The sequence below is a fragment of the Sycon ciliatum genome, chromosome 4 (genome assembly GCF_964019385.1).
Source record: "Sycon ciliatum chromosome 4, ocSycCili1.1, whole genome shotgun sequence".
Classification (NCBI taxonomy): domain Eukaryota; kingdom Metazoa; phylum Porifera; class Calcarea; order Leucosolenida; family Sycettidae; genus Sycon; species Sycon ciliatum.
The window spans coordinates 19,337,225-19,361,643 of record NC_088646.1 but is presented as its reverse complement, the minus strand read 5'-3'; the positions used below and the strand labels follow the sequence as shown (position 1 = coordinate 19,361,643).

The window sequence follows — 24,419 nt, the reverse complement described above, 5'->3', positions numbered from 1 at the left end:
ACCACGCAGTACAGGCCAGTGTTAGTAATTAAACTGGTCACTTACCTCTTGATCAACTTGCTCTGCTTCGTTCTTGGGCTTGTGTTTGAACTTCACCTGACGATCAGGTCGCAGGCTAGCCGCAAACGCCCAGTAGTCAATGATGCCATTGCCTTTTGGCTCAAACATGTCAGCGACACGACTGATCTCCACACGACTCATGGGATGGCCTGAAAATACATATAGCAGCAGCATGGCATAGCAGCATGGCATAGCAGCATGGCATAGCAGCATGGCATAGCAGCATGGCATAGCAGCATGGCATAGCAGCATGGCATAGCAGCATGGCATAGCAGCATGGCATAGCAGCATGGCATAGCAGCATGGCATAGCAGCATGGCATAGCAGCATGGCATAGCAGCATGGCATAGCAGCATGGCATAGCAGCATGGCATAGCAGCATGGCATAGCAGCATGGCATAGCAGCATGGCATAGCAGCATGGCATAGCAGCATGGCATAGCAGCATGGCATAGCAGCATGGCATAGCAGCATGGCATAGCAGCATGGCATAGCAGCATGGCATAGCAGCATGGCATAGCAGCATGGCATAGCAGCATGGCATAGCAGCATGGCATAGCAGCATGGCATAGCAGCATGGCATAGCAGCATGGCATAGCAGCATGGCATAGCAGCATGGCATAGCAGCATGGCATAGCAGCATGGCATAGCAGCATGGCATAGCAGCATGGCATAGCAGCATGGCATAGCAGCATGGCATAGCAGCATGGCATAGCAGCATGGCATAGCAGCATGGCATAGCAGCATGGCATAGCAGCATGGCATAGCAGCATGGCATAGCAGCATGGCATAGCAGCATGGCATAGCAGCATGGCATAGCAGCATGGCATAGCAGCATGGCATAGCAGCATGGCATAGCAGCATGGCATAGCAGCATGGCATAGCAGCATGGCATAGCAGCATGGCATAGCAGCATGGCATAGCAGCATGGCATAGCAGCATGGCATAGCAGCATGGCATAGCAGCATGGCATAGCAGCATGGCATAGCAGCATGGCATAGCAGCATGGCATAGCAGCATGGCATAGCAGCATGGCATAGCAGCATGGCAAAACATGTAAGTACAATGTACACAGACCCTCCGTGTGCAAGGCAGTTTGGGGTGCACCGTGCAACATCACGCATTATTCCTCTAGGGTTTCGGGAGAATATTGTTGTAGTGAACTCAGCTGATGCCGTCACCTCTTTGCATGGTGGTCTAGCACAACTACATGCCTGCCTACACGTTGATGGTACTGTAGCAAAAAAACATTACACGTAAGAGTTGTTTGAGCATAGCCAGCCTATACAGCAAAGATTCCTGGTTTGAGTCCTGGTGACAGTAAACTTTCGCTGCAGACTTTTCCATTTCAACTCCTCTACCAGTGAGAACGAGAGTGGATACGTGTCGTGCATTACTATACTCCGCCCAGCAGCAGACAAAGAGGTCAAATGACAAACTATTCCGATAACTGATTATTTTTACTTCCGTCTGGGCCAGGTAGGTCATAAACAGACGTGTTTTGCCTGTTCAGTTGTGTTTTCCTTCTCTTCAGATTGGTTGATATTATCTTTAGTCTTCTTGTAGACATATCACAGGCAGTAGAAGGTCACTATCCCAGGGGATAGTAGCTGAACAACAGTGCTTGTCACTTACCACATTTTTCCAGGCCTGAAACGAACGCCTCTCTCCGTAACTTGTCATCTGACCAGTTGAAGAGATCCAACGCACGGATGTTGTGCTCGTCCAGCCATCTAACAAACTATAATGAACACGGCAAGATTGGCACAGGCAAATCCATGGTCACATGTGCAAGTGACAACATGACGCAAATACCCACATGCACACATGCACACATTCACACATGCACACAGGTGCACATGCATACATGCACGTACGCTCGCATAGCGGGCCAGTCTTTGTAAGGATCACCCGAAAGACTAGTTACACAGTCAACCTTGGGAATAACAACAACCTCGTGTGTAGCAATAACCTTGTTCATAATACTCATTTCAACAATAGTCATTGAGTCACAGTCACTGAACACATGTGTGTGTGTGTGTGTGTGTGTGTGTGTGTGTGTGTGTGTGTGTGTGTGTGTGTGTGTGTGTGTGTGTGTGTGTGTGTGCGTGTGTGCATTTCAACCAAGGCAAGTCACTGCTGTACCTCGTCTCTCCAGGCATTGTAGTCAAAGTTCTTAGCTGCTTCAGCCTGCACATAACAGAACAACCGTCGAAACAGGAAAGAAACCGAACTCGAGTCAAATCCACAGCACAACTGCAGCCATTGGGCAGTAAGTAGAGTGTTATTGCATCGTAACCAGCTCAACAACTTGAAGCTCAATCACTAGCGCCCACAAAGCACTCTCACACATCTACAACAAAGACGCTCTTTCTTGATGTTACACATACTTTCATATTACAACAATGGATGAAGAAAAGAAGAGAGAGAAGAGAAAGTCATAGTTACGGTAAAAAAGTAGCCACAAGGTTTCACCAAGAAGACTTATCATAGCAGCAGTTACGCACAGATTTGTTTCAAGTTACTCACATCATGCAGCTGGCCTAGGACGTCTTCAAGGGAGCTCTGCCGTTGCGATGCTCGCAGCCACAGAAGCTTCCATTGACGCTGGAGCTCGCCTATGGCTTTCATTTGAGGATCTGTATCGGCAAAGGAGCGGTCCTGACGTCCAGCATCACGCAGTGCTTTGCTCAGGACATCCATGCGGGGCTGAAGATGGTGCATATCTTCTTGGAGAAGCTGTTTGGATCAACAATGCACACACAAGCCGACCGTAGTGTTCAATATCAACACAACACAATGATTGTACACGGGTACACACAGGTACACACAGGTACACACGGGTACACACGGGTACACACAGATACACACGGGTACACACGGGTACACACGGGTACACACAGGTACACACAGGTACACCCGGGTACACCCGGGTACACACAGGTACACACGGGTACACACGGGTACACCCGGGTACACACAGGTACACACGGGTACACACAGGTACATATGCAAGTAAGACTTTTTCGGACAAGCTTTTCACACACTCCACAGTCATGCATGTGCAGCGGGTACTGTACACACACACACCTTCACGTACCTTCACAACATCCAATTGAGCACGAACACCCGGCAGGTCACCTGAAACTGCCTCGGACTCGCAGTCGGCTAGTCGTGTGTCCACCGCATTGATGGATGCTTGCAACTCACTGACTGCATCCTGTAAGCCACGCAGGGCAAGGATTGATGCCTCGATGTCCACAGTTCGCTCGTTAGCCTGGTAGAGCACATCGCTACACTGTTGATCGAGTTCATCTAACATGTCGGACTGGGCGGTGCGGCGACCTTGCTTGTCTGCCGCCAACAGTTTGCGACCTCTCTCCAACAGGGCCCGCACCTCAGGGAACTTTGTATCTAGACCTGACGTAAACTCCTGCACACAGTCACAGACATTGACCAGAGCAGCAGCAACAGCAGAGCAATGCATGAAAGTAAGCTAAGGCTGTGTTTACGTGAGGCGTTTCACCCCGGGTTGAGTTTCAAACCGCCATGAACACAGATTGACTGGAGCGTTTACATGACGCATTGCACCTGACCCGGGTTGAAATCAAGAAATTGTACCGCCATACTTCTGTGCGTATGTCGTGCCAGGTTTGAACAGCACTGCACAGGCAAATTTTGCGCGAACGTATTCAAGTGACCATACAGGACTCTAGAAGTGCACTTTTGGCGGCATATCAGCATTTGACCCGGGTCAACTGTGTTCATGTAAACACCCACCTATTTTTCCATCGTACAGACTTTCGACCCGGGTTGAAAATTCCCATGTAAACACAGCCTAATACTCCTCCATGCAAGGCACACAATTGAATGGTACATACTAATGTTATAGCGATGTGTTTAGTTCCAAAGTCAATGGGCAAGCTGACAGGAAACACACCAAGCACAGCGTGCTCAGCAACTAAATGACCTGCTGTACATGTACACTGTCCGCACCTGAATCTCCTGGAGCTGAGCTTCCACAGTAGCCAAGTCCACGGAAGACACGGACCCCATTCCACTCAACTGTGACTGGGAATCGTTGAGCCAGTGCAGAGCTTGTTGAAGCTGGTCGTCAAGCTCCTTCACAGAGCTCAGGGAATCTGCCACACGTCGCTGTTGCAGTGACAGTTGCGACTTGATCTTCTCCCAGCGGAGATTCAGCTCGATAAGCTGCTCTTCCGTGACGAACGGATCATCAAGAACGTCCTTGACCAAGTGTCGGCCGGTGGTGTCCGCAGCTACATACTTAGGCTCCTGCTGCTTCAGAGCATCTGCCACTTCCTGCACAGGAAACACACACACACACACACACACACACACACACACACACACACACACACACACACACACACACACAAACACACGCACACAAACACACGCGCGCGCGCGCGCACACACACACGCACACACACACGCACACACGCACACACACACACACACACACACAAACACACACACACAAACACACACACACACAAACACACACACACAAACACACACACACAAACACACACACACACACACACACACACACACACACACACACACACATGAACGCACAGAATGTGATGGAATACACAGCTGGACTTGAATACCTGTTCTCCGCTCTGTGTTGGTAATACAATGTAGCAAACAGTATGGTTACTCGTACACCTAGCAGTTAATAGGAGGGTTTGTTGATTGATTTCATGTTGCTACTGTGCACAGCACCAGTAAGTATCAATATCTCAGCAATCACTGATTGTGCTGAGTGCAGGGTTACAAGGTGATACTTAAGTTAATACACAAACTCATAAAGGGTATGCATTTCTACAAGTCTCTCACTCACCTCCAATTCGGTAGCAATGGTGTGCATAGCGTCTATATCACCCAGAATAGGTCTATCGGGTGAGACCAGCATCTCCACTCCACTCATCCAATCCAGCATTGGGGAGAGGTGATTGAACACAAACACCTCTATCCGAGCTATGGCCGAGCGCAGCTTCTCCACACGCAGGCCTGCACGAAGCTGCAGTACTCCCCAGGCTGCCTGAAAGTCCTCGAGCGTGTCGTTGAACTGGTCTTTACGGGCCTGCTCGCACTCCGTGTGCAGCAAGAGGTTTTCTCCGGCACGGTGAACGGCCTCCACCTGTGGCGCAAACATGGTCGTCTTCTCGTGGACTTCCTGGAATGGACGTTATGTGTAGTGCACAGAACACAGCAATGGACAATGTGCAGTTAAGGTGGTCACATTCTTGAACGGATTGGTTAGCTGAGGTGACTGGACTCAAGGTCCGAGAGGAATGGCATGCCTCAAGGAGCCCTCGTTGCTCGTTGATGCCAGTGACTCTCTACTCGTCATGACAGATGTTATGGACTGCATCCATGTTATGTGCAATGTCACAGTTATAGATTACATGCATGCTGTGTGTGACGTCGGTATTAGATTATCGTAGCTCCTGTTGCCATGCACGTAGTTACTATTGCTATGCAGTCTCTGTGTCCAGAGTGCGCGCATGTGTGCAATGTGCTTCTCCTCGGATCTACGTTGGTCTCGTGTTCTGAATGTCTTTCCTCTCTGGTTTTACCTTTACTTCAATCTTGCCTTTCAATGTAACGTATTTCTAAACTCTCCGATTCATGTGTATCAGTGGAACTGTGTATGAGTAGTGTGCGGGCTGAGTGCGAACCACAAGAAAAGAGAAGCAGGAGGGGAAGAATAGGGAGAGTTGAAGGTTTGATGGATAGTAGTGAATTAGAAATACTGGAAGACCATGCGATTGGGTCTCACTGCTAGCACTGCAACCACATATATGCTCTCAACAGTTTGTCAAGCAGCGATATATCAGTAGTGTATCCTAAAGCACGTCTACTATAGTTCAGACAACGTCGTGAGCTTGCTAGCATTCCGGTAGTCTAGCAAAGCCTTGCTTTCTCCAGCTAATCGACTATCCGGCCTCGAGGGCATGTTGTACATTGCATGCACACAACAACTGAACTGCACACGAGTATTGAGCGTGGCGAATTCAACCAAAGTTCAATGCAGCTATGTGAAAAACAAGCCAGACAAGGTAAATTCCGAGGAGCTGTGCCCAATGGTATCTAGAAGACTGAGGTCAAAGTGTACGAGTGCAGTACATGTTGTGCATGTGAGGAGCCTGACCTGAGTAGCCACCAGCATCTGCTGCGAGTCCTCCAGGCTACCTGTGAGCGGCTCGGGGTGGAGGATGTTCACCTCAAGGGCACTCTTCTCGTTCACCAGGTCGGCAAACGGATGCTCAAAGTCGGTGGCCGCGTGCAGAGCCTTCTGTACCTTCTCCAGGCGAGCGGCTATGCATGTGGCCTGCTTGTTGAAGCTGGCCTGGATCCGATCCATCTCCTGCTGGACACGACCAGACGCGGCGTGCGACTGATCCATCAAGTCCTCTGCGGCCACCCACAGTTCCTGTAGGTCAGCTTTCTGCAGAGCCATCGTATCACTCATGGCCTGGAATGAAAGTTTAAAAAATGAGATCGAGGAACACGATGAGGTGACGCTTTGTACAGAAGGTACAGCATCAGTAGAACACTTGAACTTGCAACCATATGTGATCGAGCATGAGCTAGGAGTAGATTCAATCTTACATGCAACCCTTTAACATGTACCGGCTGCAGATAAAGGCAATGGGGATTGGTAACAAGCAAGCAGGTGATCTTAGCCATTACCAAGCTTGAAGGAGGGGGGGGGGGGGGGGAGGGCATAAGAGAGAGGGAGAGAGAGGAGGATAACGACCAACACCAGCCTAGTGTTGCAGAATCGCTCCACATGTACAGTCAATCTGCAAGATCTTTTACCTGCACATCCAGGAAGACTGCCTCAATTTCTTTGTGAGTCAGGCCAATGGGTGCACTGTTCATCTCCTCAAAGTCCTTCAGCCACTCTAAGAATGGCTCAAGCTTCTCCTGGAAGCCAACAGCATACTTGGCAGCTGTCTCCATCTCGCCCAAGCGTTGCATGGCCTCTCTTTGCAGTTCATGCCAACGCAGCACTATGTCTTCAACCTACAAGTGTAGTTAACGCACAAAATTGCAAACAACAACAGCCCTTTTAACCGTACAGAATGAACTACGGCAAATCGAGAATTTTTTGGCCACGTCAAATTTGAGCCCGGGAGAGTTATGGGGTTTCAGACCAATTTCGAATTTCAATCTGCATAGGCTTTGTTGTACACACAGGTTTTGCTGTATTCACACAGTATGCTGCTATTCAGCCCTATTCAAAGCCGGACCAGGCCTGAATATGCTGGAACAAAGCCGAAAATTAAACAGTCGCAATCTAGAATAGTCAAGTGCTACAATTTGCTGGTCTAAGCGGTATGTGTGTTTGCGTGGATGATAGGGATAAGGATAGGCTACACAAGATGATGCTCAGAATGGTGACCTGATTCCCAACGAATCCATGACAACTTTGGTAAAATGGCGCACCGAGCCAATCACTACGTCGAGTGCTCGTATGCTCCTCCATTGTATAGACACAGCAGTAGCGTGGCAGTGCAGCGGGGTGTGGTACCACCAGGGGTACGCAGGGCACCGGGGTGTGGTACCACCAGGGGTACGCAGGGCAGCGGGGTGTGGTACCACCAGGGGTACGCAGGGCAGCGGGGTGTGGTACCACCAGGGGTACGCAGGGCACCGGGGTGTGGTACCACCAGGGGTACGCAGTGCAGCGGGGTCTGGTACCACCAGGGGTACGCAGGGCAGCGGGGTGTGGTACCACCAGGGGTACGCAGGGCACCGGGGTGTGGTACCACCAGGGGTACGCAGTGCAGCGGGGTGTGGTACCACCAGGGGTACGCAGGGCACCGGGGTGTGGTACCACCAGGGGTACGCAGGGCACCGGGGTGTGGTACCACCAGGGGTACGCAGTGCAGCGGGGTGTGGTACCACCAGGGGTACGCAGTGCAGCGGGGTGTGGTACCACCAGGGGTACGCAGTGCAGCGGGGTGTGGTACCACCAGGGGTACGCAGGGCAGCGGGGTGTGGTACCACCAGGGGTACGCAGTGCAGCGGGGTGTGGTACCACCAGGGGTACGCAGTGCAGCGGGGTGTGGTACCACCAGGGGTACGCAGTGCAGCGGGGTGTGGTACCACCAGGGGTACGCAGTGCAGCGGGGTGTGGTACCACCAGGGGTACGCAGTGCAGCGAGGTGTGGTACCACCAGGGGTACGCAGTGCAGCGGGGTGTGGTACCACCAGGGGTACGCAGTGCAGCGGGGTGTGGTACCACCAGGGGTACGCAGTGCAGCGGGGTGTGGTACCACCAGGGGTACGCCGTGCAGCGGGGTGTGGTACCACCAGGGGTACGCAGTGCAGCGGGGTGTGGTACCACCAGGGGTACGCAGGGCAGCGGGGTGTGGTACCACCAGGGGTACGCAGGGCAGCGGGGTGTGGTACCACCAGGGGTACGCAGTGTACCCTTGGGTGAAAGAATCGGATTTTTCGGCCAACAGGGCACGTTTTAGCGCTCTACAGGTGCTTTGGGCAGAACATCCTGGACGAAAAGTGATACGCCCATGGTCATACTGGTCGTACCGTGACGCCCCTGCAAATCGTATCGACAATTCCTGCACTCTGTTCAAGTCTAGAATTACCTGTTTGTCAACCGTTGCATACTCGTCGGGATCGCAGACTTTCTTCACGTCCTCGGCCGCCAGCTGGATGCCATGCAGATCGGGCTCTTTCGTAGCAAGTTCTTGTATGATGGACTAGTGATAGGAAATACACGCACACAAACAGTGGCTCAAAAGGAGAAGGACCAAATGGTGTGAGTTATGGCTAACTCCCCACCAACAAAACCAGACCATACACAGTCAGTGAGTGTGACAAAAAATGGACAGTTAGTCAGAACTCGTACCATTTATTGTCCTTCTCTTTTTTCATCTAAGATTACATTGGCTCAGCATCCGAGTTCAATCATTGAAACAATGGCAAGTGCATATACTTGTACATGTACTGCTGAACCAAACCTATCCAGAATAACACTGGATTGCTACAGAATAACACTGGATTGCTACAGAACAACACTGGATTGCTACGTAGAATGAACAGATCAACACCAACTTTATATCTTCACAACATTAATCAATTACAGGGCACCATCCATGGTCATTCACTTTTATTCCCGTAGCTATGCAGAAGACGTTACTTCAGTAACGTCTGGCGCTAGCCAGGGTCCACACAGCTTTAATTTGGTATTTGTGTGTTTGTTTGTTTGTTTGTTTGTTTGTGTCACGCCTGGTGCTATCCGTATCTGACGGCAAAAAAGCATAGGATGTTATAAATTTTTCAATTCTCCTTTTTTTTTTCAGGCATATCCTGGGATTCGAACCCGCACTATCGCCCTACATGCATTCCCCCATACACTTCGCATTCATACTCATTCTTCGAAGTTGCTTCACGTTATTATCTTGCGTTTGAAAGCCCTATTTGAATATTGCGGGCAGCTGTATGTGGCCAGCTGTGTTTGATGGTATGGTACGGTACGGGAGACGGTGTCGTATTACCCTCGATCGTACCTGTCCCGTACCTATCCCCTACCGTACCGTGCCATCAAAGACGGCTGGCCACAATGCATATTCAAATAGGGCTTTCAAATGCAAGATCACAATGTGAAACAACTTGGAAGAATTAGTATGTATGCGAAGTGTATCGGGGGATGCATGCAGGGCGCGCGATAGTGCGGGGTCGAATCCCAGGTTATGTCTTAAAAAAAAAGGATTTTTTTAAAGAATTTATAACATCCCTATGCTTTTTTTGTTGTCTAGGTCATCAAGGCAAAAAAGCATAGCGTAGGGCCCTGAGCTTCCAAGCTCTCTCGTTGGGAAATTAGGAGGCTAGAAACAGGTAGCATGATATTCGACAAATTGTTCTTTTTGCGGATGGTCCCCTAGTCCCCTAGTCCCCTAGTCCCCTAGCACGTACTTCTAGTTTAAACCAAAACAATGCGTTAACAACACCATTGAATGTGGCTAGCCAGGGCTCATACATAAGAATGTGTGCCACACTTACATCTTCTTTCATGTCTATAGTTAGCCAGGAATTTACGATTATGAATTTATGATTAGAACGCTGTGTATGTTGTTACTAACACCCCCCCCCCCCCCCTCCTCCTCCCTTGCCCCACCCCCTCCCCAGTCCCTCCCCTGCAACCACACACATACATAGCCGCTATAACACCCTGATGGACTGCTGACGATCAAGGCAGTGGAATAGGAATGCCCAGGCAGCCTCGGAAAGTGCTGGACGACCTACTCCTAAGAAAGTGATGGATTTACTAGGATGGTTAGAGAAGTCATTGGTAAGCTTCACGATGGATCAAACACACTCAAACCACACTCAAACCACGCATAAACACACTCAAAACACACTCAAACCACACACAAAGAAACCACTACTGGCACAAATGAAATGCAGTGGATTACACAGATCAGCAGGTTACCAATACAGCACATGAAGTAGCCAACAATACAATTAGTATTACCATCAGAGCATTCACAGATAGGTTTGGTTTCTTGCTGCTGGAGCTGGGGACAAGGTCGTGTTCTCCATTAACATTGTCCTTCGACATCAGTACAATGAAAGGAAGCAGGGCAAACGGACAATGAGAACACAAAGTACAGAGAAAAACATCACCTACACTAGTCTACTAGTTGGGCATGCATTGAACCTTCAAGCGGTAATGTCAGCCAGAGAAACCCGTTTTAATGAGCTCCACTTAACACAGGCAGTGCTCATCTTCTCTCCCTTGGTCAGCCTTTTACCAGCCTTGTACTAGAGTTACGCATCCGGTCCAAGACTGGCTTGCACGCGCACATTCCGTACACACTGTGGCAATTACACATGAAGCCTAACTACCAGTTTTCATAGCCTTTCAAAAAGAACGTAGTTTAGAAATTCATGATTCTCGTCGATTTTTACAGTTTTCACTGCCGTGTGTGTGTGTGTGTGTGTGTGTGTGTGTCTGTGTGCTTGTGTCATAATTAGTGGTGTGCACGGGTAGTCGGGTACCCGTGCTACCCGTGAGGACCTTGGGTAGACGGGTACCGAATCGTACCCGAAAACCCGATGACATCATGTAGAAAGAGTAAAGAGAGAGGTCTACAGTGCACAGTGCACGTGTACAAATAACTCACGCATGTCTACCCAGTGTGTAAGGGAAGGGGCCGGTGTGCATTGTGGTCTTACCATGGAAACATTACCCGATCGGGTACCCGTGCTACCCGTGGAAAACTACCCGGACCCGATACCCGAAGAAAATGCTACCCGACTCAGCCCTAGTCATAATGGCAGGTGTAACGCAATGTATAATCAAATATACAGACATGCACCACATACTCCTATATTCACACACAGAGATCATTGCTATGCTGTACATATACAACAGGTTTAGCTTTAGCATAATTATACAGAACAGATGCAAGCACACCTGGCATACACTTGCATGCATGTCTGCATACACAATTACCATGGACACCAAGGTAAGCGTACACATGTACAAATGCACACATACCCACACACGCACACACGCACGCACGCACACGCACACACACACACACATGTGTGTGCATGCACACACGCATCTATGCATGCACACACACGCACACATACCCACTTAAACTTACTGCAGACAATGACTGTGGCCTCACTGCTTCATCCTTCTGCACCAAGAGTTTCTCCATTTCGGCAAACGGTTCTTCAACATCCTGTTGCACATGTAAATCAGATATATATCTAAAGTTTCTGATTCTGTTCCAGCTGCACCCCACTGTGGTGAGTGATTCCTTACGAATGCCACAGATCGTTTGGATTGTATCTCGACCGTTGCCTTGTAACGGCTGATGAACGCGTTTACATTTTTCATTTCCATACTACAATACCTACACTGAGTGTTGCGAGTTGACAATAGCAGTGCTATCATCCAAACTGTACGAGTAAGCACAATGTGTGCATTCCCTCGGAGGCAAGAAAGAACGAATTACTTAACAAAAGTCAAATCAATTCGTCATTATGAATTATGAACCCCCTATATTGATGCATATGTGCATGTACATACAGATGTGCATGTACATACACACACCTGCATGTGGTCCATGGTGAGCTCTACACGTATACACACAGCACACGGAGCGTGCACACCGTGTAGGAGTTACGCCTGTGTGATGTGACCAATTTAGGAGCATCACGTTTACCTTGCACTTCTGATCAAATACGCGGGCGACACGCGTCGCATCTTCCAGGTGCTTCTGCTGGGCGTCAATGTCCTTCTTGATCTGCTCGAGCAGACCCTGCAGCTCATCACGTCTAGCCTGGATCTCCTCAGCACCTTCACGTGATGCACCATCAACCGGCTGCAGCATACTGTCAGCCAGCTGCAGCACGGCTGCTATCCTGTCGTCCAGGTCAGTTACCTGCGACTGCAACGCCTGCAATGCGCCAGGAGGGAAGACAGATAGGGCAAACGTCACGGCCCCACTGTATTGGCAACCCAATGATAATACTGGACTTTAGTATGCTGCTGGCGTTTGTTTTCTAGTATATGTAGAATCAGCTTGTCTGGCATGTTACGCAGAACTCTGTAGTTCAATCATCCCCTGGCTTTTGAAAACCCAATTTTGGCCGAATTGAGGCTCCAAACCCACATTCAAAAATCTGGGTTTTACCCATTGGATTTCCTGGCCTGATTTTGTAAAACCTGGTAGAATTTCTAATTCCCTGTCCATGCACTTCTCTGGCCTCAAATGTTACAAGGCAGAACTGCATGGGTCAGACAATGCAGGATACCGTACTGTCGCTTTCACAGTTTCTACAACTATAACGTGGGAGACACCGAAAAGTTAGGTAACTATACTTTTGGATGAATGGATATGAGTCGTATGAATGCATACAATTAGAAGCAAGCCTTATCACTGCCTGACGAGGAAGCCACGAGTGTATCTGTTATACAGTATTGCTCAATGAAATCCGATCGCGTGAGTCAAGTTTGCGCCTTGCACCATTTTGTAGCCCAGTGTCTGCAGGCCTAGTGCTACGCAACGCAACTTCTGGCACATATACATACATCACACGCACACACGGACAAGCCAGTATAACAGTTACCTCCGTAGCTTGCTGTTCAACCGCTAGCTGTTCCAATGATGCGGGTGGCTGCTTCAGGAGATAAGCCGACGACCCTTCGGCAATGTCCGAAAGCTTTTCCACCATCTCGTCCGATCTGATGCCAAACTCTTCAGCAGTTTCCAGGCCATTTCTATATTCTTCCTGCTTTCCTTCTACTGAGCTCTCCAACGACTTGAGGTCTTCTTCTGCCTTTTCCAGCCGCTGTTGAAGAGACTCATCCGAGAGCATTCCTTGGCACTTGCTTGAGACTTCAGATAATGACAACTCTCCAACAGCCAGCTCTTTCTTGGTCAGCTGTAACAACATTAACACAGGGTGCAGATTATGCATTGGAACCAGCGTGTGCAACTGCCTGCCACCATGGTGAGAGAACAGATATCCTCAGCACCTGCGGAAATGTTAGGCATTTTCATGCCAGTACACACATGCACACTCACCCCCCCCCCCCCCCCCCCTCCATCCACACACACACACAAGTACAGAGACATGCATTCTCCCAGGACGAATTGGGTGGGTCAACGTCTTTCGAAATAAGGTCCGGCCGGACCTGCCGGACCGGGTGCTACGGGCCTGTTGGGCACTTGCAAACCAGACAGTAAGAGGAAAGGCAAGGACGATCAAGAGGAGTTACTTTACTCTGTAAACATTGCACATGTACCTACCTCTAAGTCAGACTGTTGCTTCTGCAGAATAGCCGTTGTACAGCCAGCTACTGGAAGCTTATCAATGCACGCTCTAGTGGCCTTCACCCACTTCTCCAGCTGAGCTATGTCGCCCGTTGTTGCTGTCGCATACTTCAGGGCGTCATCTAGTTCTTGGCGTCGTTTCTCTAGCAGCGCTGTTGCGTCCAGCCATTTTTGCTCGACAAGCGATGCTTTCTCACCGACTGACGTTCCCGCGGCTTGTTTGGAGTGCCGGCCCTTCTTCTTGGCTTCAGCAATGCGCAGGGATGATTTCCAGAGGGTGGTTTTATCAGCTTCACGACTGGCAATGCCATCACTGATGGCCTGAAACACAAATAGATGCATGGGTGTGATACATGATGAGCAGAGAAAATGCTATGCCTGAAAATACTTTCTAGTTTGCAGCGAATATGTTGAATACGGCAAGTCATGATACGGTTACAATTGACTTGAAACTAGACTCATTGCTAATTCTGATAACTGGCTAATTGCTGATTATAAATACTTGCAAAAAAGAAAAGGACCAAGGAACTACAAGTTACGCTATAATGTCCACTGACAAACCAATACCTACTAAACAATCAGCTCATGCTAAGATAGCACGACACTGACCGACGGTACTGACGTTCTACAACTAACTGGCTATCAGCTCTAGCACATTTTCTTTTCTATAAATTTATCCTCGGCTCTCCATCCGAGTCCATAAATACTTGCAGTACTACTAAGGCACCAGGTTGGTTCAGCCTCCATCACATCGTATTGTACTCTTGTCCAGTCCTATCCACCCGCTCTGCATGCATGTAGTGTACGCACGGAACTAGTTTGCTACAACATTCTCTGATTACCATGATATGTGTAAGGCTATCACTAAATGCATTTCTGCTTGAAGGTGTGCACAAATTTGGTCGTCTACTCACTTCAAGGGAGTGTAACTTCTCTTCAAAGGCAGACATGGTCTCTCCTGATACACAGCGGGCATCATCTAGTGACTTCAGTTGCTCGTCGAGCCAATCGCTGAGTGTCTGTGCTGTGCCCTCGAACTGGTTGACGTTTTCAAGCTGTGCCTCCACGTCCGCCAGCGCTGACTTTGCCTCCTGCAGCAGCTTGTCATACTGTGCTTGGGACTTGTGAATGTTGCTTTGCACCTGTGTGTGTGGGGACAAAGAGGGAAGAAACAAATTTGTACTTCGAACTGCTGATTGCTGGTTGTGGAGAATGCATTACTTGGTAGAAGTCTAGGGCATGGAAAAGAGACGCACATGGTTGAAGTATGCATGTACCGTTAAATCCCGCCAGAGCGCCCCCCCCCCCCCCCCCCCCCCGTCTCTCCCATCTGCCCCTCCCTGACTTCTTGTCAGGGAAGTGATAGATTGTATCCTCGTATGACTCTGTGATGCCGTACTGCACTGCAGACGAGTGCTCGACCCCGTTGGAAATGTACGCAACAGTGCCCACCTTTTTGACCAGGGATCGCACACACCCTGAGTTTTGACGGGTCTGTACGACTCCTGGCTCTTGATTTTTGGTTGGTGTACGACTCTACGAGATGCACGAACAGTTTTCGTAGGGCGAGTACTTTTTCATGCAGTACTGAATGCGGCAAGTAGGACTCGCCCATCCGCCCCTCCCCACCTGAACCTACTCGATGCGTCGAGGAGGTAGGGGCGCTCTGGCGCGATTTTATGGTACATGTACATGTATGTGTATGTGTATGTGTGTGTGTGTGTGTGTGTGTGTGTGTGTGTGTGTGTGTGTGTGTGTGTACATGGTGTGTCTGTTTTTGAGTCTCTCTCCCCTCTCCCGGGGAGACTCACGTGATCAGTTTTGGCAGTGAGCAACAAGTACATGTACCGTAAAGTACCGCCAGAGTGCCCCGGCTCGCGAGAGCCCCCACCTTGATTTTACAGCCAGGGAAAGGAACATCGTATGGCAGAGTGCAACGAAGTTTGTACGGTGTTAGAACCTTAGTGTACTAAGGTCACCCTTAGCAGGTTTTTGTGTGGAGCTCGTGTCCGCTCAAAGGCACGGATTGTCTGCAGAACGTGCAATATGTGCACAAAGTTTGTGTCGTATGACTTACAGACAGGAGACCACCTCCACAATACGACCACGAAAGGACGAGATGGTGGGGTGCTCTGGCAGTACTTTACGATACAAGTGTGTGCACATTAGTGCGCATGTGTGTGTGTGGGGGGGGGGGGGGGGTATATTACGCTGCACTGCACAATGCATTCACAACAAATTGAAGACATGACAGTCGATGTGTCAGATTATTCCACATCTCCACTAGTATCTAAGATTGCGGGAATAATATCCTACAAGACCGCGGCTACACACCAACATAACCTCACCGTTGCCATATCGCTCTCCTGTGCACCATGCTTGTCAGCAAAGTCCAGCAAAGATTGGCTGGCAGCTTGTGCCTCACTAACAGATGATTGCTGATCTTCAACCGTGGCTATCAGGGCCTGAAACGAAGATAGAGAGAAGAAGGATTCCAGACAGTCAGTCAGTAACGGAGGGGCCACAATGGAGAGAGAACGAGATTGGAAGATAAAGAGAAAGAGAGAGAGAGAGAGAGAGAGAGAGAGAGAGAGAGAGAGAGAGAGAGAGAGAGAGGGAGAGAGAGAGGAAGAGAGAGAGAGAGAGGGAGAGAGAGAGGAAGAGAGAGAGAGAGAGGGAGAGAGAGTGATGACTGTATGATGGAATCAGTACACAACTGACTATGTGAGCATCCGTACCAGTAGCCATGCCCAGTGTACGTTACAAGCGATACAGTGCAGTCAGTGCATCTAAACACCTTGCCATGCGCACACATGATTCCACTTCTAGGCTAACCAGACGCAATGATTGGGCAAGGACAAGGTGCAGGCAAGTATTGATAGAATTAGGCCTTGGGGCACCTGTTCCAGGATCCAAGTAAAGCCTGTTCATTGCCAAGACAAATAGATTAGTGACATGATCAACGCATGCAGTAGATCACATTAACGCTACTGACCTTCAGATCCCCCGCTTGCTGTCCAAGCAGTGAACGATTGTCACTGATCTCCTCAGTAATACCCGAGAGACGATCGTCGCTTTTGGACAGCCACTTGGAAACGCCGGAGCTGGCCATCTCATGAGCACTGACAAGGGATGCCGCTGTGTCGAGTGTTTGCAAGCGCTGCTCCAATTCAGCGCCTGTTCCGGCAATCAGACTCTCCAGACCCCCGAGTTCACCCAGTGCGGGGTCGACCACCATGCCATTTACTCCATCACCGCGCAGTCTTTCAAGAACGGCCGCAAGGTCATCGCGCTGGATCTTATTGGATTCCACCGCACGGGCCAGGTCCTGTACATTCACAATAAGAACGAGGCAAAGGAGGCTAAACACTGCTATTTCTACATCGAAGCACAACTCCAGTCACTACATAGCTTCTGAGCCGAACTAGTTCTATTGCGGCACTGCTGCAGATCTAGAAGCAGGACAGATCTGGAAGCAGCACAGATATAGAAAGCAGCACAGATCTGGAAGCAGCACAGAGAAAGCATGATAACGGGTACATTCAGATCTTATGCCTCTAGGTCTGCCTGCCGTCATCAGCTTCAAGACAGTGGCAAACAAAGTCAGAAGCAAGGCTTCAGGTTGCTGGTTCGAGTCCCACGTGATCAGGCTTTCGACGCCATCGACCCGTGCAAACCGCAATTACATGTGCTTGATTGGTCGGCATTGCTAAACAACTCGCTGTCACACCTGCTTCAGGCATGGCATTCACACTGCGGTAGACCTTCCTACCATGCCATTGCTTCAAACAATACTGGTCGTTCTTCTCACCTGAGTCCTATCTTGCTGTGCCTTGATGCTAGTGACCGTTAGTGGCAGAGCAGTAGCAGTCACAACAGACTTGCTATCGTGTTCGCACCTCTCGCTGTCTGTCTTGATCTTTCCCAAAGCATTCTTGAAGCCATTGCCAGCCTGCACAAAGGAGATCAACACGGCAAGACAACAAATAAATTCCATATGACGGTATCAGTTTTGACACACACCTGCTGGAATAAAGATAGTCATCATGCTTCAGGGAAATGCAATCTCCTGCTGACTAGTAATGCCAGGACAGGCTACAAAGACACAAATTAAATGAAAAAAAAGAAAGAAAAGAGGCTCAAGAGGGAATTGAACCCTCGATCTTCGGTTTACGAGACCGACGCCTTACCACTTGGCCATTGAGCCACATATGCATAGATGTAATGCCTTGCTGCCTAGGAACACTATCCGTTGAAGAACCTTTCTCTCCAGTGTTCATCATTCATTACTGAACTGCTTCCTTGGTAAGAAAAGAGAGGGGAGAGTCTTTTAAAATGAATAGCGTAGTCCCTCACCAAGAGATTGCAAAACAGGAGAAGGACAGTTGGAATATCAAACACTACGCTGACTATACACGAGCTATGCGCCTGGAACGCTGGTGCATGCATCACCTAGAATGCACTCTCATCCATATCCTATACGCAGTGCACATTATGTACTCACAGCCACGTTTAGAGCTTGATATTGATTGAGCAATGAGCTAGCAACCATCTCATAGCCCTCCTTGTCCATCAGATCTCCATAGTCATCGCCGAGAGCCGATGCCTGTGTAGAGGCTTCAGTGATGGCTTGCTCCTGTGCTCGGACACCGGTGACAAATGCCTGTGGAAGAGTGCGGATGCAAAGATAGAGGGAGATAAGAGTGAGCTATATAGCTAACTGCATCTCTGATCAGCAGTCAGTATACCAGGCTAAGCTGCAACATACGGCACACGTGTTGTACACATGATCAGCCAAAAGCTGCGGACATACTTGCATGGTCTTCTCCTAGCACAGCCCGTTCCGGGAAAGAACAACTGCACTAGCAGTCTACTGAACAGCTGACACATTTACCATCAGTATCCTTAGGCAAATCAATGCTATTTAAGATGATCTGCAGCTCATGGAAGGCTGAACTAGACTGGCTGCCCGGTCCTCCACGCAGGAGCCAGTTCCCACACTGACGGTGTGTACACTAACCCCTGGCACGCTGGCACAGTATTCTCACCTCCAGCAGGTCAGCATTGGACGTGGGCAGTGCTGCAATGTAGGCCTCCTTCTCGGACAACCACGGATTGAGACTCTCCACGGTGTCGAGAAAGACGCGGCACTCGCCAATGGCCTTCTCCCTGCGTGGATGTACAGTGGAAACACCAGGGTATATGTACGTCAGTGGGAAGATGATTCTACGCTCGTATGATTCCCATGAAATTCCGTAGTATACCCAGAGTCGGATTGCCAAAGGACTGGGTTAGGTGCGCGCAGAAATACACTGATAATGGGATACTTGGTGGAAACCAAGAAACAACAAATCAACTCTAGAAAGCAGGTGGAATCATACTGCAAGAAACAGCCATGTATTTAACAACCCAGTCATTTTAGCACTAGCCCTAATAAATCAACTCAAGTTCATGCATACCGTCTGCTTAGCGTTGCCTCCAGATCCTTGCAGTCTTGCTGTAGCTTGCTCAGTGAACGTTTCATTGCTGGACTGCTGGCAGTGGATGAAGAGAGCGCCACCGCTTTTGTCTGCACAGACGCCAGCTGACGATTGGCAGCCTACAGCATACAGCACACAAGCCAAACGTCACAATGGTCAACACTACAAAACAATTGAGTACAGCCACTAATAAAAATCGGGGCTAAAGCAAAATCACTAATTCCAATGCCAAGATGCTGCCGATCTCCGTGCATTTGGATTTGGTGGAGGGTGGATGCAGTGTGAGTGAATAAAACGCACCCAAGCTCATGAGAAGGAGCTGTATGAGGAGGAGGAGGAGGAGGAAATATACCACATTTTACCAGTATCAAGAACACACTAACAGGATCAGAACGGTCATCATACCTTTAAGTCTTCTATTTGCTTGGTCAGCTGAATCTTATCAGAAGAGAGTGATCCCAAGGTCTCACACAGTTCGCCGACTTCGCTGATCTCCTCATGGAGGCCTTCCACTGTTTTGTTCAGGTCCTTTGACACGTTCAACGTGGCTTCCAGCTCAGCATGACTCGCCTGCATCCTGTTGTTCAGCTCATCCCACAGCTTCTGCAAGTCGGCCAGCTTGGCATGCAGGGCCTGCACCCCCGGGCCAGTCTCCGTATCTAGTGCCTCTGCATTTAGAACAACTGCACCGCGGTGTGCGGACAGCTTGGCGATGGCTTCTTTCAGGGAGTCCAATGCCACGCTGTGCTTGTCAAGAACACTGCGTCCCGATTCCAGAACTGCGCTCACTTTTGGTGCCTTCTCACTGAGCACCTTCACAGCAGCCTGCGTACACACACATTCAAACACACACCTTTGACCTTTGCACTTTGACCTTTGATGCCCAGCAAAAGCCATAGCAACTTGCGCTGGGATTGCACCACTCAACAGTTTGCAAGGCTGAAGAATTGACCGTCGCTATTCAGCCTGGTCTACACCGCACACCTATGTCTAATGGCTTTTTCTGGCCAGTATAAAATCCCCCAAAAAACACACACCAACTCACTTGTTATCAACAATTGTGAAGACTGCAAAGCATACTGCACATCAACACACAATGATGATACTTAGGAATGGACAAAATCGGACACTTCCCCGTATAGTTCCATACTCACCTTTGTTGCGTCAAGCTGCTCTTGCAACAGAGCCGGAGCTATTGAACTTTTGTCACCATCAACACTGGCGTCCTCGGATGCCTTCGCTTTCAACTCCAGTAAATTTGCCATCAGTGGTGCAAAGATGGCATCAAAGCTGTCAACATGAGCCTTCATTGTCTGTGCGGGCAGGATGGGATAGATATGATACAAATTGAGAGTATAGATATGAAACGTTACCAAGAGGGATGTAGTGCAGATGAAACCCCTGCCAACTCCAATAGTGACAGGAATGTTAAGGTAGCTCAGGCCTACATCGCCAAAAAATATCGGACGACAAAAACCATTTTCTGTCCGATTTTGTTCAAATTTTTAGTGTATGATGAATCGTTCCCTATATCTGGGGCCTGTGAAAGCCACACCCATACGTTCGCATTTATGCCACGAAATAAGAGAAAAATCTAATTTTACAAGCAGGAGTTCGCTTTTCATTTTTTTAGGCAGGCTTGTACCAAACTATGGTATAAGTACATTTCAATTCTTTTTCGATAGTTCAGGACCACTATTATCACAAACTGTTGAGACAAATACACTGGAATCAATTACGAGGGATGATCATTTCTTCGCATATTTCTGTAAACAGTGGGTAAACGAGTCCAATGACCTAACATCATTTTGACATCACTTTTTGATACTGACATAGTGCGCTGAGCGATAAAGGTACGTCTGTGGCTTATTTTTGAGTGCTCCTCGTACATTTTTGATCGTGATAGAAATTCTCAGACCAAAGTCAGACCAAAGTCAGTATCGTGATGGTGAAGTGGAGAGGGTGATTTTCTTCCTCTAGGCTTCGTTCGGCCGACTTTGCTTCGTCCTCGTTGAAAAGTGATCCTGAAAAAAGGTCGATTCGCAAAATTATGTTGATTTTCAATGTACGTGATGACATGCGGTTGCTGGCTATGCAGTGTATTTTTGATGGTAAATCTACCCAGATATGTTCTGAAACTATGGGAACTACTGACATGATTACAGGAAGCAACAGATGAAGGTTGCAAGCATTTTAATGTCATCAATGCAAACTTGTCTCTTTTTTAGAAAACGCCTTGTTCGGGCTACTTCGAGGGTTCATAACCCCTCCAAAGTGCCCAATTACATATCCTAATATATTGATTTTCTCATTCTGGACACCCCTAGGATTGCAAAAAAAAAAAAGGTGTCAAACTGGTGAATTTTCGGAAAAAGTATTTCGGCAAGAGCTACCTTTTAAAACAATGCAGTGCCCAGTACTGGTGTAATGAAACAGTAGAACTGTGTCAGCATGTACATGTATGCCACTCTGGCTGCGGTCATGTGACTATGTCAGCATGTACATGTATGCCACACTGGCTGCGGTCATGTGAAAGTCAAGCAATACAATTCGCAGAAATAATTTCCTTTCTGTTTTCACAAAAACCTTTAAGCTGGACGCTAAATGTAAAAGCATAATTATTGTACGGAATCGTTAATTTTTAACTTTCACAATGCAAATCTCATGAACAAAGAACAGTCCACATGATACTAGGCATAGATTTTGATATTCTACCCATCTATACTCACCGCTAACTCTCTAATGCGCACAACGCAGGATTGAGCTGCAGCTTGGTAGCGCTTCGGCACTCCAATGCATTCTTTCTGCACCCAGCTGGCCGATCCATCTGCAACAGCATCCTCAGCAATTCCCAGCACATCGATTCTCACGGCACCGTCGGTTTCGTCGCCTTTGCTCTGCCGGTCCACTACAAACCGTTCGGCAGGGATATCGCCAAGGCTGATTGTACCGGACAATGCGCTGGCATTGGAGCCCACCGAGCCAACAAGGGCGTCGGACTGTTGCGTGCGCTCAGACTCCTGCTTGTGAGCTTCCTCCTTAACCACATCACCAGTGCTGGCGTTGGTTTCCTTGAGATTGTGCGTGATTGTCACTCGACTGCTGGAGCTCATGTACAGCGTCAGGAGAAGCTGCTGTCCAGCTGCTAGAATTCCTGCCAGTTGCTTGCTCTGCTCCTGCAGGGACTGGTGATGAGCCTGCACAGATTGTTGGCATCAACACCGCCGTGTCAGCACCATTAACAGCATCCTAGTACATAGATGTATCCTAGTACATACCTGGTACATACCTAGTACATACATAGTACATAGATGTAAGGGACTACTAGTGCTCTTTAAGGACTGGATTCCAATGTTCAAAGATTGCTTTATGTAGCGTGATTTACCGAAACTGTTGACCAGTACATATGTGTTCAGACATGTGACCAGAAAGAACTTCACATGCAGGGAGTGACACACTTGATCTATTATCTTCACTTGCAGAGGAAGGCATTTACCACCGGAAACAGACTTTAAGCTCATGCGTGATGATCAGGAGGACAGACAAAAGTGAAAGCTTACCTCCACTCTTTCTGTCTGCTTCTTCAACGTGGGTGCATCCACGGCTGGAGGACCATCAGCATACAGCTGATCTTCTAGGCTACTTATCCACTGAGTGGATGGATCAAGCAGCTGTGAAAATGTCTCAAGATGTTCCTTAACGTTGGACAGCTGCTTTTTCCTGGCCTCGGACTGCAAGAGGAGGTGGCCATTGCTGGTCAGTAGATCTGTGAGCGAGGCTCGGTGGTGATCTTTGCTGGCAGTATCGGCAACTTGATTCGACAGCAGCGCCTCGCCAATCACTTTCACTGCGTCTATCTGTGTCTGCCTGCCCTCTAAGGCCTGGTGGAATTCCTAACAAAACAACAACCGTAATAGTATGGGTGCTCAGTTACTTTTTTCAACGGATTACAAAGGATGAAACTAGAATGCAAAAGCCAAATCTACTCCACCCATTCATAACAGAGGGCTTGAAAGTGCTACGTCGCAGCCATCCCGGAGTCATGACAACGCTGACTTTTGGATCCACTTGGGTCCAGCTTTCCTATGGATCCATACACGTTTAGGTAGTTTTCCTTCACAGCATAGTGACACATCCACCAGTAATGACTGGACCGGCTCCTCCCGGTCAGGGACTCACTCCTGGTACAGAAAACCCCATACCACACCTGGGTGCGACATGAGGGGCCTACCCACCACAACCTGCATTTCCCTATGGGCAGAGTGGATCCAGAAGTGTTATTTGTCGTTTGATTTTGACTTCTGGTGATGGCTTGCAGGCATGTACACGTACCAGGAGGATCATGCACTGATAGCTACACTATTGAGCAGAGAGGGAACCAGCCAACCGTACTGCGCCTTCTACCTTCTCCATACATTATAGGCGATTCAGACTACGGCCAAAATCATGTGTGAACTTGAATTTCCATGGTGATGCAGTCACGTTTCAAAATTTATGCACAATGCCTGATCAAATCCGTCTGAGTCGTAGAAACGTGGTCACAATTGGCCCTAGTCTGAATCACCTATTACCCAGCACACACACACATTTCCCACAGGTAGTGCAACAATCAACACGGCCACCATCCTTATCCTCACTCAGTACACGCTATCACTCACATTGTGCTGAGCGATTTGCTCGTTCAACTGGTCCATGTCCAACGATGGTGCCTGCCGGTGCTTGGCCGTCTCTTCGGCACTGGCCAGGAAGTACATTTCCTCAGTGCAGTGACGTTCAAGCGCTTCCGTCTTCTCGTACAAGTCTCGCAGTAACAGCTTGCGCTTGAACGTGGCATCCCTGAACGTGTCTAGCCGTTCACGCAGTACCGCAACCTTTCATAGGAAGGATAAAAAGCAGATGACACATGTCCAAACCACCTGCTACCTATGAAGCTCAAGTCAGTGTAAAAAATCTCAAAAACTATTTCAACATTGATGTCTGCATGCTCAGATACCACCAATTTGAGTTCCAATTTGAGT

At 48.8% G+C, this 24,419-nt stretch overlaps 1 protein-coding gene and 1 non-coding gene across 3 annotated transcripts in view; both read right to left on the bottom strand.

Moving 5' to 3' along the window:
- LOC135814857 (microtubule-actin cross-linking factor 1-like) overlaps positions 1-24,419 on the bottom strand; it is a 60,385-nt gene that overhangs the window by 3,056 nt on the left and 32,910 nt on the right. The window contains exons 35-61 of one of the 2 annotated variants that reach the window (XM_065328048.1): positions 24,060-24,272; positions 22,962-23,294; positions 22,131-22,598; positions 20,556-20,714; positions 19,807-20,226; positions 19,381-19,520; positions 18,970-19,090; positions 18,426-18,584; positions 17,733-17,873; positions 16,917-17,249; positions 16,270-16,386; positions 14,836-15,063; positions 13,898-14,242; positions 13,215-13,529; positions 12,308-12,541; positions 11,741-11,821; positions 10,600-10,677; positions 8,711-8,824; positions 6,915-7,121; positions 6,244-6,567; positions 4,930-5,265; positions 4,056-4,382; positions 3,160-3,492; positions 2,589-2,798; positions 2,205-2,249; positions 1,695-1,800; positions 46-209 (exon numbers count right to left, since the gene is read on the bottom strand). In XM_065328048.1, the coding sequence (XP_065184120.1) occupies positions 46-209; positions 1,695-1,800; positions 2,205-2,249; positions 2,589-2,798; positions 3,160-3,492; positions 4,056-4,382; positions 4,930-5,265; positions 6,244-6,567; positions 6,915-7,121; positions 8,711-8,824; positions 10,600-10,677; positions 11,741-11,821; positions 12,308-12,541; positions 13,215-13,529; positions 13,898-14,242; positions 14,836-15,063; positions 16,270-16,386; positions 16,917-17,249; positions 17,733-17,873; positions 18,426-18,584; positions 18,970-19,090; positions 19,381-19,520; positions 19,807-20,226; positions 20,556-20,714; positions 22,131-22,598; positions 22,962-23,294; positions 24,060-24,272 (6,051 nt within the window). The remainder of the gene's footprint in view (positions 1-45; positions 210-1,694; positions 1,801-2,204; positions 2,250-2,588; positions 2,799-3,159; positions 3,493-4,055; positions 4,383-4,929; positions 5,266-6,243; positions 6,568-6,914; positions 7,122-8,710; positions 8,825-10,599; positions 10,678-11,740; positions 11,822-12,307; positions 12,542-13,214; positions 13,530-13,897; positions 14,243-14,835; positions 15,064-16,269; positions 16,387-16,916; positions 17,250-17,732; positions 17,874-18,425; positions 18,585-18,969; positions 19,091-19,380; positions 19,521-19,806; positions 20,227-20,555; positions 20,715-22,130; positions 22,599-22,961; positions 23,295-24,059; positions 24,273-24,419) is intronic. The other variant, XM_065328050.1, reaches the window with a different exon arrangement.
- Positions 18,057-18,128, bottom strand: Trnat-cgu (transfer RNA threonine (anticodon CGU)). The gene has a single exon. It is a non-coding gene; the product is annotated as a tRNA-Thr (tRNA).